The following is a 19,519-nucleotide window of genomic DNA, read 5'->3' as shown; positions in this document are numbered from 1 at the left end:
TGTCTCACCTTGAAAGTGTCACTGAATATCTCTGGGCCTCAGTTACCTCACTTACTACATGCGATATAAATCTTTTAGAATGAGTTAGTGAGGGTAAGTGCAACCATCCTTCAGTATCCATAGAGAAAGATTTGGAGGACACCAAATCCAGATTTGGTATTCTGAAGGCCCTTATATTAAAATGGTGTAGTATCTGCATATAAACTACACACATCCTCCTGAATGCTTTAAGTCATTTTTAGATAAAACTTAATACAGGATAGATACTATGTAAATAGTTGTCATATCATGTTGTTTAGGAAATAATGACAAAAATATAGTCTTTGTACATTCAATACAAGTGCAATTTTTTTTCAAATATTTCTGATTTGTAGTTGGTTGAATCTGCAAGTACAGAAGCCACAGATATGGAGGACCAACAATAAAGCATGAAAACCTCAATGGGCCAGCTACACAATGGACCATCATTAAAATGAAGGTAAGGTCTTTCATGTATTGATATGGAAATATCCCTAAGACTATTGAACAGAAAAGTGATGGAGCAAAACCACAGGTTCAGTAGACTAGCATTTGAGTAGAAAAAACAACAAAGAATATATAGGTATTTTCTTGTGTATCAGGAAAGAGACACAAGAAACTAACTGGTTGCCTATGAGAGACCTAGATGACTAGCAGATAGGAAAGATATTTTACTGTATATCCTTTAGGATTTTGAGTGCAATGCCAAATGATAAAGTATAAATTATATAGCCTGTTAACTACCTAATACATAGAAAGTACCTGATAATGTGGCCATATTTATACAAAGACTAGGCCACTGGTTTTCCAAGTGTAGTTCCCAGAGGACCAGTATCAGTTGATTCATTCAATTAGAAACTCTAGGGAAGGGCTCTATATATCTGCCTTAACAAACCCTCCAGATGATTCTGGTACAAGCTAGTTTGAGAACCACTATTCTAGTAGTTGAGCCCCCTAACACATGCCTGCCCCCCAACCCTAGCCTGGAGCTAGACACATGGGTATGCTCATTCAGGAGCCTCTATTCCAGGCCACAAACTAGAACTTTTCAGAGCAAAGAGGCAGCCAAGTACCCCCACCTGTACGCTTCTGCATCTTCTTCTTATTTTTCAAGGCTGATGCCAAAGCCTGACCCTGTTGCAAGGGATCTGTCTCCATGATCCTCTGCAGCATCGGACGGCGGTCCACTGGGCTAACATCCACCACACTGTTGTTCTTGGGAAGGGGGTAGTCCACATTGCGTTTAGCCCACCCCATCTGATGACGGTTTGGATTGGTGCAATACCCAGTGAGGTCTCCAATCTGGAGAGAGAAAGAGGATAATGGTGAGGTCCTGACCTCCAGAGGACCTCCAGAGACTTCTACAAAGGAGGCAGGAACAGGCTTGGTAAAGAATAGGAAGCCTTTATCTGGGTATGATGACACACATCTGTAATTCAAACTACTTGGAATATGAAGCAGAAGAATCTTAAATTCAAAGACAGCCTGGGAAACTTAGACCCCGTCTCAAAAATAAATAGATAGATAGATAAATAAATAAATAAAAGGGGGCTGGGTATGTAGTTCAATGGTTGAGTGCCCCTGGATTCAATCCCCAATAAAGGGAAAATATGGAGCCTAGAGTCATGCAAACCAGGCTTCAATTCTGGCTTCACCATATACTAGCAGGTGCTTAGTTAGCCTCACAACATCAGCTTGCTCCTTTGTCACATGGGAGTGAATAACAGGTAGCCTGTATGACTTTTACCAGAATAAAATGAGCTGGGTGTGGTGGTGCATACCTGTAATCCCAGCGGCTCAGGAGGCTAAGGCAAGAGGATTGCAAGTTCAAAGCCAGCCTCATCAACTTAGTGAATCTCTGAACTTAACAAGACCCTGTCTCAAAATTTTTAAAAAAGGGTTGGGGATGTGGCTCAGTGGTTAAGTGCCCCTGGGTTCAACATCCCACCAAAAAGAATAAAACGAAAATGTAAGGTTACTTGATCAATGACAATTGTATTATAATTTAACAAATATTCTTGGAACCTATTTTGTTCCCAGCTCTGTGTGGGAACAAAATAAAAAAAAGAGTCAAACTCATTTCTACCTTCAGGGAGCAACCAAGCTAAAGAGCATATAACAATCTATCTCATAAGCATGGCATCTGCCCATGAGGGATTCAAGGATGAGTGACAGATGATAACAGTCAACATACTACTGATGGGGAGGGTCACTTCTTTCCCTCTTTTTTTTTTTTTTTTTTTGGTGGTGGTACTGGGGATTGAACCCTGGGGTACTTTACAAATGAGCTGTATCCCTGACCTTTTTGAGACAGGTTCTCGCCAGGTTACCAAAACTGTCCTCCTATCTCAGCATCCAGAGTCACTAGGATTACAGGCATACACAACCATGCCCAAAGGGTCATTGCTAACTAAACACTGGAAAAGCACAGAGCATACTTGGGGGGCACCAAAAAGGGAATGGGGAATGGGAGTGGCAGGAGTGAAAGATGTATGTAAGTACTACAAGCCAGTATTAACAGAAAGTTTATTATATGCCCAGTACCATTCTAAGTTCATATATGAATATACATGTGAGTGTGTGAGTGTATGTGTGTCTTAGTTTAAGTACATTCCTGGATATTTGTACAACCATAAAAATCACCTAACAATGCATCTCTCAGAACATCTCCCCATTGTGAGGCATCATATGTGACTATATTCACCCCTCTGTATATACGTGTTAATTAACTTAATCCTTCTAACAATGCTATGACAAACAAAGCACATGAGGTCACACATCTAACATGCAGTGGAGTAAATTAGAACCTAAGCAGACTAGCTCCAGAGCCCATGCATATGACCACCCACTTCCCTGTAGCAAGGAAAAGGCAAGAGATGGGACTGAGTAAAGCTATTACACCGCACGCACCACTTGGGTTGAGGGCAGAAGCACTATTCACGATGCAGTATACCAGGGAACGCTTTCAGGTTTCTGAGGAAAAAAAGGGTGTGTTCTAGAGCTTAGGAACTCAGTGAAAAATATTACAACTTTACACTGATTTTCCCTTTAAGCAACGGGAAACTGTGAAAACAAGAATAGTGTGATTCCTTCACAGCTGGAGACCACAAATTCTCTTCCAGACTAACTAGAGACTATGGTTTCCTCCTTGGACTGACTGCATGCCCTATGGTGGCCCCTTTTTTTATTATTAATGTTCTAATATACAAACCTGCCTATGTCATTTCCCTGCTTAAGAAACCCTTCCAGATATATAACCATAAAAATAAAAGACAGCTCCTGAAATTAAGCATGTGGAACAATCTCCAAGATGAATTTGTACATGAATCAAGTAAAATGCAGAACTATATGAACAGCATTAAAATAGTTATCTGTAACTGCTTGTGTGGGTATATGTGCACATATAAATATGGAATAGCTCTGAAAAGACATCCAAAAGTCTAATAGTGACTGGCTCCAAGAAAGGAACAGGGTGGCTGAGACACAGAAACAAGAGAAAGATTTACTTCTTGCTGTATAGCTTTTAGTACCTTTTAAATTTTAAAATATGATTTGCATTACCTATTTTAAAAATTTTAAAAAAGAAAAAAATAAATAAGCACAACAGAGGTGAAAATCCCTTTGAAGGCAGGTGCAGTGGTGCACACCACTAATCCCAGTGACCCGGGAGGTTGAGGCAAGAATATAGTAAAGTCAAGGTCAACCTCAACAACTTGGGAAGACCCTGTCTCAAAATTAAAAAAAAAAAAAAAACAGTTGTGCACAACAATGGCACATCCCTGTAATCCCAGCAACCCCAGCACCTTGAGAGGCTAAGGCAGGAGGATAGCAAGTTCAAGTCCAGCCTCAGCAATTTAGCAAAGACTTAAGCAACTTTTTAAGTGGTGGTACTGGGGATTAAACCCTGGGGTACTTTATAAATGAGCTATATCCTTCTTCTCTAACCCACAAACAGTATAGATGAGGGCTCTTAGAACCATGCTGTCTTCAACCTTCACCCCACCCCCTTTCCCATCCCTGCCAATACTCCATGTGCCTCTCATCAGAGTGAAGATGTCTTTCTGAAATGCAGAGATGAGGGAACTGGAAGAAAAAGAGGCTGGAAAAAACCACCTAGAGTCATGCCATGCAAGTCTTGAATAACAGAACTCAGATATAAGAACCTAATTCTATAGGTGCTAGGGAGCCATGAACGGCATTTAATCAGAGGAGGTTAACATGGTCGGACTAGGCCATAAAAAACAGACCTGGGGCATATGTCTAGGTGAGTTGAGGACTGGACATTTACTCTAGAGTTATGGAAATGGTAGAAACAAAGGGAAATTGACAGATTCTCAAAGAGATTTTGAAGGGAAAAACCATAGGACTTGCTGACTGACAGTTATAGCATCTTGGGTACTAAGTGGGAGAAAGAAAAGTCATTTGCAACTTAAAACAATTGAGTGACTAAATAGTAATACCTGTTCTATGGACTAGAACCAGGTCTGGGAAAAAAGCTTGGAAGATTATATTTCTTCTTCTTAGACCTATTATCATTTGGCAAAAGACACACCAGGTCAGGCATCCAGGAACCCACAGGGAGTATATGAACCACTCACACCCACCTTGTAGGAGCTAGGCAAGACAGACTGACCCCTTTCTAGAATGTGGGTAAAGGAAAGGGTTGCCATGAAGAAAGAGGAAAAGTACCTTATATACGGTGGTTTTATTTTCAATGGCATCTGCTATTTTCACCATCGGAGAATGAAGCCACTTAATCTCCATTTCGAGTGGGTCTGTGTCGCCCAACAGCTCATCTGATTCTCCGGTGGCCAAGCCTTTAACAGAACCAAAACCATCATCAGGATCCTTGCTCCTCTCTGCTGTCAGCCCCTTGGTCAGGTGTTAGCAGAAAGGACATGTGGACGCTGCTCAGGGGAGTCAAGTGGGGGAGAAGCTTCTCAGTCCTACTAAAAGGCTACATGAAAAATGATTAAAAGCATGAGTTTTATAATATGACATTCGCCTACTGGGGGCTGGCCTCAGAGTCTTGGCTTGCTAATCTGAAAAATAGAAATTTCACAAGCCCTATACACAGAGGGCTACTGTGAGACATGGCAGAGGAGCCCTATTATTGTTTAACCCAACCATGATGTTGCTCTATAACTGGAAGCTACCAGGATTACCTCCCTAGGACCAGGACTCTGTTTCTTCTGGCCCATTGTCTGGAGTTGGTCTCCACTGTAATCTCAGATGTGCCAACTGCCTTGTGCCACACTATCCTCATACCTCCTATAGTTCTGCCCCCATTCCATTCTTCCTAGTCCCTACTCACCCTTTAAGATCCAGTACTAGGACCAACTCATCCAAAAATGCTTCACTACTAAGCTCTCCCCCACCCTCTTCTCTATGTCCCAGACTTCAATCTTTTGCCTAAATGTACTCTCAGTGATGAAGCCCCACTTGTCCTCATACCCATCAAGAGTCAAGCATCATCCTGAAAACATGATCTCCCATCCCTCTCAAGTTCCCCTGGAGAGAAGTGAAAACTAAAGTTCAGAAAGGGGGAGGGTGACCTGCCTAAAGCCACAGGGAGAATAAACAAGGAAGTAAACAAGTTCTCTTGTCCTCATTTGTAATAAAAGGAAATTAGAAAACCCAGAGAAGAAAATATCTGACCCTCCAAGAGAAACAGATACCAGAAGCTAGGTTACCAAGACATTCTCAACTACCTCACAGTGTCTACACAAGGGTCCAGGGAGTCTTGGGACTGGATACAGAAAGAGGCCAGAGCCACAAAGCCAGGGCTTCAGAGGGTAGTGTCTTGTGAAAAGAAACTTTTTAAAAAGTTTCTGAAAGTCACACTTTAATAATAAAGTCACCTTAATAATAGCTAAAAGGGCTGGGGATGTGGCTCAAGCGGTAGCGCGCTCGCCTGGCATGCGTGCGGCCCAGGTTCGATCCTCAGCACCACATACAAACAAAGATGTTGTGTCCACCGAGAATTAAAAAATAAATATTAAAAATAATAATAATAATAATAGCTAAAATTTACTAAGCATTTATTTACTATATGCAAATTACTGTTCTACATGTCTTTTCCTTTCTCGTGTGCTAAGCATTGAACCCAGGGCTGTGAGCACACTAAGCCACTGAGCTACATTCCCTAGCTATCTTTTACACAGTAAATAAATCCTTACAATCACTTACCATGGGTGCTGTTGTCACCATTTTACAGATGACATCATTGATACAGGGAGAAGTGAAATAACTGTTCAGCCTCATATAGCTAATAAGAAACAAAGCTTGGACTGAATGCAGGCAGTTCAACCTTTCAGCCACCTAGCTACTCAGAGCTGGGTATCTTAGATAACAGGGCAGTAGAGCTGGTTCCAAGGCTACCTTTGCATGCCACTGTCTATGTGCCTTTTGGCAAACATTACCATTTTGTGAATTAGACACCTCACCAGCCAATGGGCATTAAGAAGGAAAGCCTAGGAATACATTTGCCATGGTGGTGGAAAAGCCTATAGCAACAGTAGACAAAGGGCTTTTGAAAGGAACATCTAAACCCACTCCAGGCCAGGTCCCAAGAGATAAGAATTTGCACCTAACAAAAGCTCACAACCATCACCACCACCACCACCACCTGGCCCAGATTACAATTCTCTACCTTGCAGGAAAAGAAATTAGGCTGAGCTTGTTAAACTTGTACAAAACACAAGTAGCAGAACCAGGGAAGAGGAGATTGTAAGTGGGATCTGCCATCAGGTCTGTGTGGCACCATCAGGAGAAGACCAAGTACAACCAGTTATCCATACTTACATTCCATGGTGTCTTCATTGGCCTGCTCAGTATCTTCAATGTCAAAGACCTCAGTCATTTCCTTAACAATCTCAGCACTCAAGTGGGCTGGTAGAGTGTGGGTGGGTGGTGGTGGTGTATAGAAGCTGATCTTTCCACTGCATTGAGAGGTGGAAGGAAATTGATGATGGTCATTGAGAGAAATAATGATCAATCAAAAAGAGGATGAGTTCAAAAGCCAGAAACAGTAAGGGACAAGAAAACGCAGAGTGGCTTCTGAACAATAGGATGAGTTGCTCGATAATCACTGGCACAAAGTCCCAAGCACAACATGCCCTCGTGCCTTGGTTTTCCCCTGCCTTGGGATAGAGGATAGGTAGCCACACCAGCTGTGATAAACACAGATGAGCTATTGTAGAGCCAGACTCCCAGCAGGCCTCATGCTCAGTCCCTTCCTCACCTCACCCAGTCAGCTAGGACAGCTTTAGCAGCCTGCTCCTGACTGTATAAGCCTCCCTTCTTCTTCTTTCCCAAGCGGTGGGCCACTGCAGTCAGAAAGTGCTCAGTGGTCTGGAACCCAGAAACTCCATAGTAGTTGGAAATCTGGTTTAGGAAGGAAAAAAAGAAGTCATTAGGAAGAAAAAAATAGTTCTTGGAGTGGGTAGGGTAGGGCATCCACCAGGGGACCTGCTGTGTACCTCTTCCAGGTTGCAGCGCTGTAAAATGGTCTCCACTGGGGTCACAGGATCTGCCAGCTTCTGCACATGGATGCAGTTACGCAAAATAGTGCCCACCTCGGAGTTGGGTCCTGGGACAATGCCTGGAGCATCCAGCAACCTGATGAACTTGTCTAGGTAGACCTCCTGCATGAATCTGGGGTGGGAGAGAAGAAAAAACTGCATGTGCTTGACATTTAATCATAAAGGTTGAGCCTGGAGAGGTGGGGGAGGGGATAAAGGAGCAAGGAGAAGGTGTCTTACAGAAGCTGAAAAATGTAGAGCTGGTGGGGTCTGGGGCCCTATAGACCTTGGGCTGATTCTAAAATTCAGCGTCTGCCATTGGGGACCAGGCTGCAGAACCATAAGTATGCTTCTGACTCTCTGGGTTTCAGTTGCTCCATCTATGCACCCGAGCAACTCATGATTATCCCAATCTTGCATTGTTCTTATGAGGAACTAATGAGAAGGACCCAGCAGGGTGCCTGTACCACACCTGGGGGTACTAGGAAAATGAGGGACTCCCACGCCCAGGAAAAGAATCAGAGGATTGTACAAAATTAGGAAAGGGATAAGGCTGAAGGAATAGGAGTTTGAGGGAACTTTAGTGTTAAGAAGTTGTGAAGTAGAGGAGCAGGTGCTTACTTGGTAACCCCAGGAACGGCTCCCACGCTGCATGCACGGCTGCGCTTCAGGCTATTGATCAGGCTGCTCTTCCCAACATTGGGAAGGCCTAGAAAGTAGCAGCAGATGACTCAGGGTAGAAATGACCCTCAGGAACATCAAGTCAGACTCTGTGAGGGAAGCCTGGCAGGAGCAGTGATCAGGCCATGGAGAAGCCAAAAACAGAGCCTGGCCTCCTGCCTTCCCACTCTAAGCTCTGATCAAGACCCTTACAAGGCCTTTCTTCCTCTCTTCCTTTTGTGGACATGCTCGGTAAATGTGTTCTTCTCTCTAGATGTGACATCCACCTCCTACCCACAACCAGCCTGGAGAGGAGCTCAATTCAAGGCCTCACAGGCCCAATGCAACAGAAGGTGGACATCAAGAAACGTCTGTAAAACACAGGGCCATCTGTTCTGCTGTGTAATTGCCCCGGGGGATAAGGGGGTTCTCTCCAGATACCAGTCTCTTTGTGCAGCTGTCTTTTCTTGTGATTTTTTTTTTTTTTTTTTGGTATTTAGGCACCTGTGAACTGCTCTCAGCCTGTGAATAGCTTGTTTCTTCCTCCCTGGGTCTCTCATTCTCACCATTCTCTCTGCATGTGCATGAATTTACATATGTAGACTACTCTCTCATATATGTGATTTGGTTTCTATACACCTCTCTTAGTGATTTTCTCATTCCAAACTATGACTGTTTTGTGCTTTTTTTTTTTTTTTTTGGTCTCTCTCCCAGTCTATTTCTCTAGCATCTCTTTTTCTTTTTCTGTGTATGTTTGTATCTAAGCATCTATTTCTCATTCTGGCCATAGTTCTTTCTGATTCTCTACACCCCACCAATTCTGCCTCTTTGTAATTCCTTCTATGCTAACTTCTGTCAGCCTCCTTCTGACCATACCTAAGGTGAATCAGGTAAATGATGGCTATTAGACTCCCATGCCCAGAGTAAGAATCAGAGGATGGTCCAAAATTAGAAGGGGCTAAAGACATGGAAGCCTCCTCTCTATGAGTTCCTCTACATATTTGCTTCCTGAATGTGTTTCATTGTAACTCTTTTTATCTCTGCAGGTATCTCCCTAAGCCTATGTGTGTTTGTGTGTGTTTCTCTCTCTCCACATACAATCTGTCTCATCGGGAGAGAGATACATGAATATATCTGTCTCATCGTAGACATGTTCATGTATCTCTCTCCCGATGACTCTAGATTGTGTTAGAGGGTTATAGTGTATCTAGGCACATGAGTGTTACCCTATGACTCTATTTGCTTTAAGAGAACAGAGTTGGGGTGAGTACATGTGGAAAAGGCTTGGTCTGCATGCATTGGCCCCTCTGTCTCCAGATGTGCATCTGCTGAGTGTGTACAAGATTCCACACATGTAGGTATATGTGTGTGTGTGTGTGTTTACGGATATATATGTGTACTCAAGTCTGTGTGTGTGTGTTTCTTTGTGTCTATATATCTCTCTTTGAGTCTGCCTTCATCCCTGAATGTTCTTTCTTTGGGTATGATGTCTGCACTCTATATACATGGGGTGTCCTTATCCTTTCTATGCCTCCCTCTGTAGGTTTCTGTACACACAAATTTAACTCAATGTCCCTTTTGGTATTTCTTTTTGGTCATTATATCCCTCTCTCTCTGCATCCCTCTGTCATTTAAATTTGTCTAATTCTTTCATTCTCCACCAACCCTGCCATCTGGCCTTCCTGTTTTATTTTTCTGCATCTTCCTCTGTCTATTCAAGTATATGTATCTATACATTCTCAACTGTCCAACTCTCTCTCCATTTCTCTATCTTGGCTTTACTTTCTCTGCCTGATGATCTGTCTTCATTTGTCTCTCATGATTTCCCTAGTCCCTTCCCATGATCCTTCCCTTAGTACCCTGGGTTCCATAAAAGCTCAGGATTAAAACTCAGCCCTGCCTTGTCTTGCACTGGGCTAACTCCACAAGTCTTTTTTTTTCCCCCTTTTTCTGGGTTTCAGTGTCCTCATCTATAAAAGAGAGAGAGTAACACCTCCTTCCCACAGCTCTGACAAGATGAGATGATAACAATTCCAAGCTTGGCACTATGTATGTGGTCCATGGTTCTAACATTCAATAAACTGTGGTGACTATGAACGTGCTTTTCCATGTCCACCTATCCAAATTACAGCTCAGAAAACCCTTTCTGAACCACTCCCTTCTTCCCCCAAAAGGCATATTTTCCCCAATGAAATCCCTCTTCAAAGAAGGAACCTAGACCCCAAGACTGTTCACCATGCCTTACCCACGACACCCACACGGATGTGGGTGCGTACTTCACCCAGGCGGCAATAGTTTCCCAGAACCCTCATGAGATTTTCAGCTCCAAAGCAAGCTTTGCTTTTTAGCAGCGATTCAGGGGCTTGATCCACTGGCACATTACACCGATTCTGGAAAATAAGGGCTGTTACAGAAGAGGCATCAGGTAGCAGATGAAATCTGAGTCCAGATTTTCAACTTAGAGGGAAACATTCAGGAAGTCCCTGTGATCATCAAACTCCTCAGCCTAAAACAGAGGGCTTCTCAGACAGGTACTGAACACCTACTCTTTACCACTCCCCTCCACTGTCTTTGCATCTCCAGATTTCTCTTGTCTCTGCTTCTGACTTCACATGTTTCTTGCTTCCCATAGAAGGGGGCAGGGTGGCATCCTGGCTCTAGACAAGTCATGTTTGAGTTCCAGTTCTACCTCTCATAGGCCTATTGCAAGCAAAGCCTGCTTCCCTTCTCTAGGCCTCATGTGCACAACAAGAATGCCTGCCCTCCTTGCCTCTACAGGGATGAGGAGGTGACTGAACCACAGACTACATTCCCTTGACACCTCACACAAGACAAGGCCATCCCAGCCTCCACATCTTTATTCCTAATACCACCTCCTCTGCCCAGAATGCCTTTCCTCCTTTTCTTCATCCCTTACTCACCTCAACATTGTTTCTAGTGCCACAAAGTTAGAATTAAACTAAACATCCATCAATAAGAAATAGGTTCAAAAAGCCTATCTGGCATATCCTTAAGGTAGAATACAAATGTAACACAACAGGTTTCTTCTTTCATTTGTTTGTTTTTTGAGGTACTGGGGATTGAACCCAGGAGCATTATACCACTGAGAAGCACATTCAGTCCTATTTGTTCTTTTAAAATTTTGAGACAGAGTCTTAATAAATTGCTGGCCTTGGCCTCAAACTTGCAATCTTCTTGCCTCAGCCTCCTGATTGTCTGGGATTACAAATTTGCACCACCATGCCCAGCTGGAATACAACTGTTCAAAACATCTTTGCCTTCAAAACAGCCACAAAATTGGGCTCAGTAGTAGACTGCTTATCTAGCATGCACAAGACTCTGGGTTTGATCACTAACAGCACACAAACACATGTGAGAAAAAAAAAAAAAGGTCAAAAGACTATAAATGAGACAACATATTTCTCAAAGCCATAAAAGTTCAAAGTTATCTAAATAAATCCAACATAGATTAACCCTGTTTATATAGGGATTTCTGTTTGGGAAATGTTGATTTGAGAATCACATGTCCCTGGGAATAAAAACGGGCATGCCTACAATAGAAAAATAAAAACATGGGGCCGGGGTTGTGGCTCAGTGATAGAGCGCTTGCCTAGCAAGAATGAGGCACTGGGTTCAATCCCTGGCACCACATAAAAATAAAATCAAATAAAATAAAGGTACTGTGTCTATCTATAAAAAAATTTTTAAATAAATAAAAACATTAATACTATTAAGTATTGGCAAGGGGACAGGGAACCAGGTGTGGTGGTGTATGCCTATAATCCCAGTGACTCAGGAGGCTAAGGAGGATTGCAAGTTTGAAGTCAGCCTCAGCAACTTAGTAAGACCCTGTCTCAAAATAAAAAAAAAAAAATAGGAAGACTAGGGATGAAACAATCTTGGGTTCAAGACCCAGTATTTAAAAAAGATATAGGGGGTCCTATTCATCTACCCCACTGGTGGGAGGATAAACTGTGACAGCCATTATGAAAGCAATTCCATCTATGTTGTGAAAAATGCAAAATGCACAAAGCCTATGTATGACCCAGTGATTCCATTTCTCAGTACCTAACCCACACCAATACTTGCCTCCATGCCAAGGAGAATGTACAAGGGAATTTGTGGAAGTACAGATTATAACAATGAAAAATGGTAAACTAGGGGCCTGGGATGTAGCTCAATAGTAAAGTGCTTGCCTAGCATTCTTAAGGCCCTGGGTGCCATTCCCAGCACTACAAAAAATACTAAGTTTAATGCCTGGGTTGGGTTTGTGGCTCAGTGGTAGAATATTTGCCTAGCATGTGTGGGGTACTGGATTTAAGCCTCAGCACCACACAAAAATAAAAAATAAATAAAATAAAGGTATTAAAAAACTAAGTTTAATGCCTGGTGCAAAACTGGAAAAAAAAAAAGTTCCCCTAGCACCCAAATTCTCTCTCTAGAAGCAACCAATGTTTCTGTAATACTTTTTCATAATAAAAAATGTATTTCTATATTAATAATATGATTAACAGTAAAATATAACTTTCTTATATTCATATATGAATATACAACCAATGAAACTCCACTTCATGTATAAACACAAAAATGGGATCCTAATTAAGGCTCAACATTGAAGGCACAGTTCAATTACTAAAGGGATAAAGGACCCATTCCATATCATAACTCCCTAACCCTGGTCCTAGGCTACCCTGAAAAAGGATAGATACCCTGATCCCAGACTTACCAGGTTTTTGACCTGATGTTGGGTGCTGGCCTTAAAAGCCACAGTTGGCAGCTCATTACGAAGGTAATCCAACCACTTCTCCACAATCTCCTTAGGAACCAAGTCTGGGGAAAATAGGAACAGATGGGGTTGGCAAGGAGAACATCACCTCCATGGCTCACTCCAAAGACATATCCATAAACACCGAAGGGTAGGGCCACCTCCTGCCAATAGGTCTCTCCACTGGCTCTGTCAGTCCCTGCCCAGTCTCCAGATGGGAGTTACAAAGGAGAGTCTGGTCTACGGGACCAGTTGGCCCTCCCTGAAGGCAACTGTTCGCTCAGGGAAAAAATGTGCAAACTAGTTGTTTGGTCCCAAATGGCCTCCTTCCAAGTCAAGGTGCCCAAGGTGCCAGAGGCCTGCCAAAGACTGTTTTCCCTCTCAAAGGGTTGGAGATATAGCTCAGTGGTAGAGTACCCTTAAAAAATAAGTTTAGTGCCTGGTACAAAAATTAATAAAGTGTTCCCCTAGCACAAAAATTCTCTCTCTAGAAGTATTAAGGATGTAGTCAGTGGTAGAGCACTCCTGGATTCAAACTCCAGTACTGTAAAAAGAAAAATAACAACTATCACAAGAAAGACTATCATTTGTGAAGTACTGACCATGTACCAAACATTAACCCTCAAACAAACCTGTCAGGTTGGGACATTCATGACCCATTTTATAAACAGAGAAATAGGAGATCTCAGAAGTGACATGACTTGTCTAATAACTCAAGAGAAAATAACACAGGTAGGATGAGACACAAACCTGATGATTCCTCAGTTCATATGCTCTTTTACTCCAATCTTTGAGTTCCAGTTTGGGGAAGAGAAGAGCTCTCCAGGACTGTCAAGTCATAAAAATGGCTCAAAAATGGCAAGAATGGTGACCTGAAAGGTTGACTTCACGTCCACCTTGCATTACACTCATTTGTGTGTGTATGTATTTGTGTACCTTCAGACAATATTCCTGGCTTTGAAAACTGGAACAAGAATTTCTACCCAGCATGACAGTTATGAGTACCAATGTGTTGCTCGATCTATATCTGGTATGAGCTAGTCTTTCAAGAAGGCTGACCCCTTCCCTGCCTTACTCAATCCAGCCAAACACCTACCAATCTTGTTCAAGACCAGGACCAGCTTCTTGTTGCCCTCTGCCCGCAAAACAGCCTCCTCCATTTGGAAACACCGACACCCCAATGGGTCTCTGGCATCCAGGACTTCCAGAATCACATCAGAGTATTGTACTACCTGCACAGCAGAGGACAGAGGGATGAAGGCAGGGAATAGAGTGGACAGTAGTCATGTAGGCTCATGAAAGAAAAGGTCTCCATTTCAGTCAGGAAAAATCAGAAATGGAAAAGAAATGAAAATGGATTGGGACCCTCCCAAAAAGGTCTTAAGAAATGGATCCCTGCACCTTACGGAACTCCTTGTAATAAGCCTTCCTTGTAGCCTCATCATCCAGCTGAGGAAACATATTTAATTCCTGCAAAACCTCCTCCTAAAAGAGAAAATAAAGAGAATGGATTGGGGAAAGAAGGGACGAGAAGGGGGAAAAGACACAGAGTACAGAAGTGTACATGCTCAAGGGCTTTGGAAACCACAGGAGGCTAGGGAAGCCATGTCAGTCTCAGTCCACCTAAAAGTAACTTTGACCAACCCACACAGTTGAAAACTGGAAAAAGAATGAACAGAACAACATGGTACATGTGTTTAGCTATGTATATGCATATACTTGAGCACCAGTCAGACACCTGAGCATGCACAGTGGAGTGTAAGGGAGGGATGTGAGGAAAACAATCTATGGTAGATATAGAATTGGGAAGCCAAAATCTGCACTATATATCAGGAGTTGGTAATTGCATATTCTGTGTTTGAATCAAGAACAGATGCCAGAAAAGCAGTGAGAAGGCCCAGAAGGAAAACGAAATCCCCCCATATGCTTCTCTCTCTCAACCCTCCCCTTTATACTCTTACTCCCTCTTTTGTACCCCCTCCACTCATCACACCTTTCCAAGCCCCCAACCCTACCACCACTCCCAGTTTGGGGCTCAAGTTTGGGAGAGAGATGCTCTCCAGAGATACCTAGTCAGAAATAAGGTTCAAAATGGCCCCTTATCTCCCCTTTACCCTCCCCCCCGTCCCTAATCTTTCCTCTCTGTACTTATTCCTTTCTTCCCCTCCAACAACCTCACACCCTTCCTGTCCCTTTTGCAGTGTGACAGCAAACCCACACTAATCCCACCCAGGGGCACAGGCTGCTCTCTTACCTTGCGTTCAAACTCCTCCTGGCGTCTCAGGACATCCTGACAGTAGCTCTCAATGGTCCTGCGTCTGTGTCTCTCTTGCTCCCGGGCAGCCTGCTGCTTCTCCCTCATCTCCTCAACCTACCAAGTGAACAGATTGCTAGGACTAGAGCTGACTAGATCTACATACTAAGAAATGGATGACAGAGTAAATAGTGCTACATGGCAGAGGTAAGAGAAACTGGGATACAGAGTGAGGGCAGACAGAACAGCAGGAAATAGAGTACTTGAGAGGAAGAAATTGGAGAAATGAAGGGAAGGAGATAGTGGTAGAGAAAAAAGAGAGTGGACACAGTGGCACACACATGTAATCCCAGAGACTCATGAGGCTGACAGGAGGATCAGAAGTATTGAACCCAGCCTAGGTGACTTAGAAAGACCTTGTCTCAAAAATAAAAAGGGTTAAGGCTGGGATTGTAGCTCAGTGGTAGAGTGCCTGCCTAGCATGCGTGAGATACTAGGCTCAATCCCCAAGCACCACATAAAAATAAATAAAATAAAGGTATTATGCCCATTTACAACTAGAAAAATACTTTTAAAAATAAATAAAAAGGGCTGAGGATGTAGCTCATTGCATAGAATACCCCTAGGTTCAATCCCCAGTATCACAAAAATAAATAAATAAATAAATAAGAAAAAGAAAAAGAGGGTATGCGAAGCTAAGAGACTGCATTATAAGCAGAGAGGAAGCACTTAAGACCAGACAAGAAAAAAGGACAAGGTCCTGGGATATAACCTCATTTTAAAAGTTGGAAGTAAAAGCTGGATGCCATGGTGCTGGCCTGTATTCCCAACTATTCAGGAGGATAAAGGAGGTAGATCCCTTCAGCCCAGGATTTCAAGGATACTCTGGGCAACATAGATATCCAGTCTCAAAAATCACACAAGCAAGCAAGCAAACAAAAAAGCAGGAAGAAGAGCAGCAAGAGAGAAATGCAAAAGGTTGGTCAAGAGGAAGGAAACATTCAGGCGAGTGCAATGTCAAAGTCAAAATCGGGAATGCTTCAAGGAAAGCATGGTCTCAAATGCTGAGAATTCTACTAAGATGAGAGAAAAAAGCTATCCATGAATATGGCATGAAGGTTGGCACTGGAGAAGCCAACAGGGGTGGTTTCCATGGAGAAGTGGGAATGTAAGCCAGAGAGTAATGGATCGGGACATGAGGGGGAAGTCAGCAAACAGAAACACTAAATCCTATATCAAGGTAACCTCCCTCCCTCACTTTCCCCATCCACAAACAGCCTCAAGAATCCTAACATCTCTCACCTCTACCCTTCCACTCAATACTTCTGCAGATCCAGCATTTAAAACAGGCCCTCTCCCTCCCCCAAGGTAAAGAAGGGCTCACCCTCTTCTTCTTTAATTCTGCCTCCCGGCTGGCATGATCATTGCAATGAACAAACTGGGGAGCGGAGGGCACTTTTGAAGTTGCTTTCTTTCCATTTTGCTTTATAGGCTGGTCGCCACACAAGAAAAAAAAATCAAACAGAAAATAAACCCAAAGAAATCACCCACAGAGGTTAAACCTTGTTCAGAGGACTGTAGCTCTGGAGGGAAAGAAAGGAGTAGGCCCAAAGGGCTTCATCCCTAGAGAACTGCCTGTTTGGCTGAGGAGAGACCCTCCCTTACTTACCCAGGCAAGGACTAACTAAAAACTCCAGGAAAGTGGTGGGGGCAGGGGCAGCTGGAAAGGTTTACCAAGGCCAAGGGAAAAGATTTCTAGACAAGTAGTTCCCAAAATGTGGTCCCTGGGCCAACCACAGCAGCACCAGGGGACTTGGTAGAAATACAAATTATTAAATGCCATGCCAGACCTACTAAATAAGAAGCTTTGGGGCAGCACCCAGCATTCTGTTTAAAGCCACCCTAAATGATTCTGGAGGGTGGTTTAAAGTTTGTAGTCAGGCATGGTCATGTCTGTAATCCCAGTTACTCAGATAGCCAAAGCAAGAAGATAACAAGTTTGAGGCCAACAACTTACAGAAACCCTCAGCAATTTAGCAAGATCCTGTCTCAAAATTTAAAAAAAAAAAAAATAGAAAGGGCTGGGATGGGGGCTGGGGTTGTGGCTCAGAAGTAGAGCGCTAGCCTACCATGCTTGAGGCACTGAGTTTGATCTCCAGCACCACATAAAAATAAAATAAAGATATTGTGTTTGCCTACAACTAAAATATATTAAAAAAAGAAAGGGCTGGGATGTGGCTCAGTTATATAGTGTCCCTGGGTTTCAATCCCCAGTACCACAAAAAATACATTAAAAGTTTTTTTAAATGGAACTGGGGTAGCAGTATAGCTCAGTGGTAGAACTCTTGCCTATCATGGCACAAGGTCCTGGGTTCTATCCCCAATACCATAAAATATAAATAAAGAAAGCAGATGTGAGGGCTGGGGATAATAGCTTAGCAACACAGCTCTTTCCCAGCACGAACTGATGCCCTGAGTTTAATCCTCAGCACTTTTAAAAAAATGGGGAGTGAGATGGAGTTGTAGCTCAGTGGTAGAGCATTTGCCTAGCACATGTGAGGCACTGGGTGAGACCCTCAGCACCACACAATAATAAATAAATAAAATAAAGGTATTCTGCCTATCTACAACTAAAACTATATTTTTAAAAATGGGAATGACAATAATCCCGACCAACGTAAATCAAGCATAAAAAGCAATGTATGGCTTATAGTGGGAACTTAATATATGCTGCTGAATCTCTGCTGCAGCTACCAAAAGCCAGGTCTACTAATTCCAATGTGGTGCTCTGTCCAGAGTCAGCCAATATCTACTGACCTGATCTCCAATAATGGGCATACCTTAAGTGTGAGCCACCCCATATGATTGTGGAGCCAACTTACCTTCTTACAGCCTTTGGAACCTTTACCTGGCTTTTTATTTTCTGCAAAAAAAGAAAAAAAGGAAGGAATCATCATACATCTATCCAAATTTGGTCACACCTTAATCAAGGTCAGGCCACACTGAAACCTAAAAACCCTCATACACTGTGTCTATCTAGATTCAGCGTAAGACAGAGATGCAGATAGTAACAACAGTATCAAAGAAATATAGGATATAATGTTTTGAGAGTTATTTCAATGTAAACTCAAACAAATTTTCAGAGAATTCTGTAGTTACCTAAATGTGTGCTTGTGACTACAAGCCTCCAGTGCCAATCTCCTTGTTTGGGGCACCTTAATAATTTCAGAGTCAGGGTGAGATCAGGGAGCAAGAAGCAAGGTAAGGTGATCTGAGGATGCCCAGCAGGCTAATCCTGCAAAAATGGCCTCAGCATGTGAGGAGAGAACTACCCCTTCCTGCTGGCTCTGCTCTGGCCATCGCCTCTAAGAGACTTGACCTACTCACTAAACTGCTGCCTCCCTTGGATCCAAGAAAGAGAGAGCTACCACTTCTCCAACCATGCCTTAGGAACTTAAGAGGCCTTTCCCCAACTTCAAAGAGAAGTCCCATCTGTCACCCCCTTCACAGCTGGCCTCCTGGGGAAAAATGTTTTCCCTTAATTCTCACCACTTTCAAGGGGGTCAAAGGAATTCCTAGAGAGGGAGGAGGTTCTGGAAGGTCAAGATATATACAAATGTATGAGCAGTTCGAGATTACCACACACAAAAAAAGGCTCCACTATCATATGGGGTGGTTCACACTGAAGCAGAGTTAATACAGGAAACAGAACTTAAATATTACTGCAAATCTGTAAGGAAGTTCAAGAAGATACTTCAAAGGAACTGTGTGAGAAAGATTCCTAAAACTTAAGGGATCATTTCTATAATTACTGAAGAACTTCTGTTACTAGAGAAGTTTCTTGAATATGTAGGACTAAGTCTTGGGGGAAAAAAAGATTCCCAAAAGTTGATATTGAATAGAAATGTAATAGATGTAGTAGAAAACAGAATGGACATCAATAACCATCAAATTAATATTAACCTAGAATACTCTTCTGACAGACAATTAATATCTACAATATATAAAGAACACAAAAACTTTACAACAAAAAATCAAATAACCCAATTAATAAATGGGCAAATGAATTAAACAGACTTCTCAAAAGAAGAAATAGAGATGGCCAATAAATATATGAAAAAACGTTCAAAATCATTAGCAATTAGGGAAATGAAAATCAAAACTACACTGAGAGGCTCAAGTTGTGGCTCAATGGTAGGGCATTTGTCTAGCATGTGTAAGGCACTGAGTTCGATCCTCTGTACCACATACATACATACATACATACATAAATAAAGTTATTTTAAAAAAACCACACTG

The 19,519-nt window shown here is 42.6% G+C and overlaps 1 protein-coding gene across 1 annotated transcript in view; it reads right to left on the bottom strand.

The window, feature by feature from the left end:
* Positions 1-19,519, bottom strand: part of Gnl3l (G protein nucleolar 3 like) — a 36,300-nt gene that overhangs the window by 4,623 nt on the left and 12,158 nt on the right. Inside the window, exons 3-15 of the mRNA XM_027950181.2 lie at positions 18,103-18,143; positions 16,605-16,712; positions 15,221-15,337; positions 14,368-14,451; positions 14,063-14,198; positions 12,928-13,031; positions 10,447-10,591; positions 8,163-8,250; positions 7,500-7,674; positions 7,262-7,404; positions 6,823-6,959; positions 4,708-4,835; positions 1,098-1,320 (exon numbers count right to left, since the gene is read on the bottom strand). Of these exons, the coding sequence (XP_027805982.1) occupies positions 1,098-1,320; positions 4,708-4,835; positions 6,823-6,959; positions 7,262-7,404; positions 7,500-7,674; positions 8,163-8,250; positions 10,447-10,591; positions 12,928-13,031; positions 14,063-14,198; positions 14,368-14,451; positions 15,221-15,337; positions 16,605-16,712; positions 18,103-18,143 (1,629 nt within the window). The remainder of the gene's footprint in view (positions 1-1,097; positions 1,321-4,707; positions 4,836-6,822; positions 6,960-7,261; positions 7,405-7,499; positions 7,675-8,162; positions 8,251-10,446; positions 10,592-12,927; positions 13,032-14,062; positions 14,199-14,367; positions 14,452-15,220; positions 15,338-16,604; positions 16,713-18,102; positions 18,144-19,519) is intronic.

This window comes from Marmota flaviventris, chromosome X, assembly GCF_047511675.1.
Source record: "Marmota flaviventris isolate mMarFla1 chromosome X, mMarFla1.hap1, whole genome shotgun sequence".
NCBI classification, from domain to species: Eukaryota; Metazoa; Chordata; class Mammalia; order Rodentia; family Sciuridae; genus Marmota; species Marmota flaviventris.
This window is presented reverse-complemented; position numbering and strand designations above follow the sequence as displayed.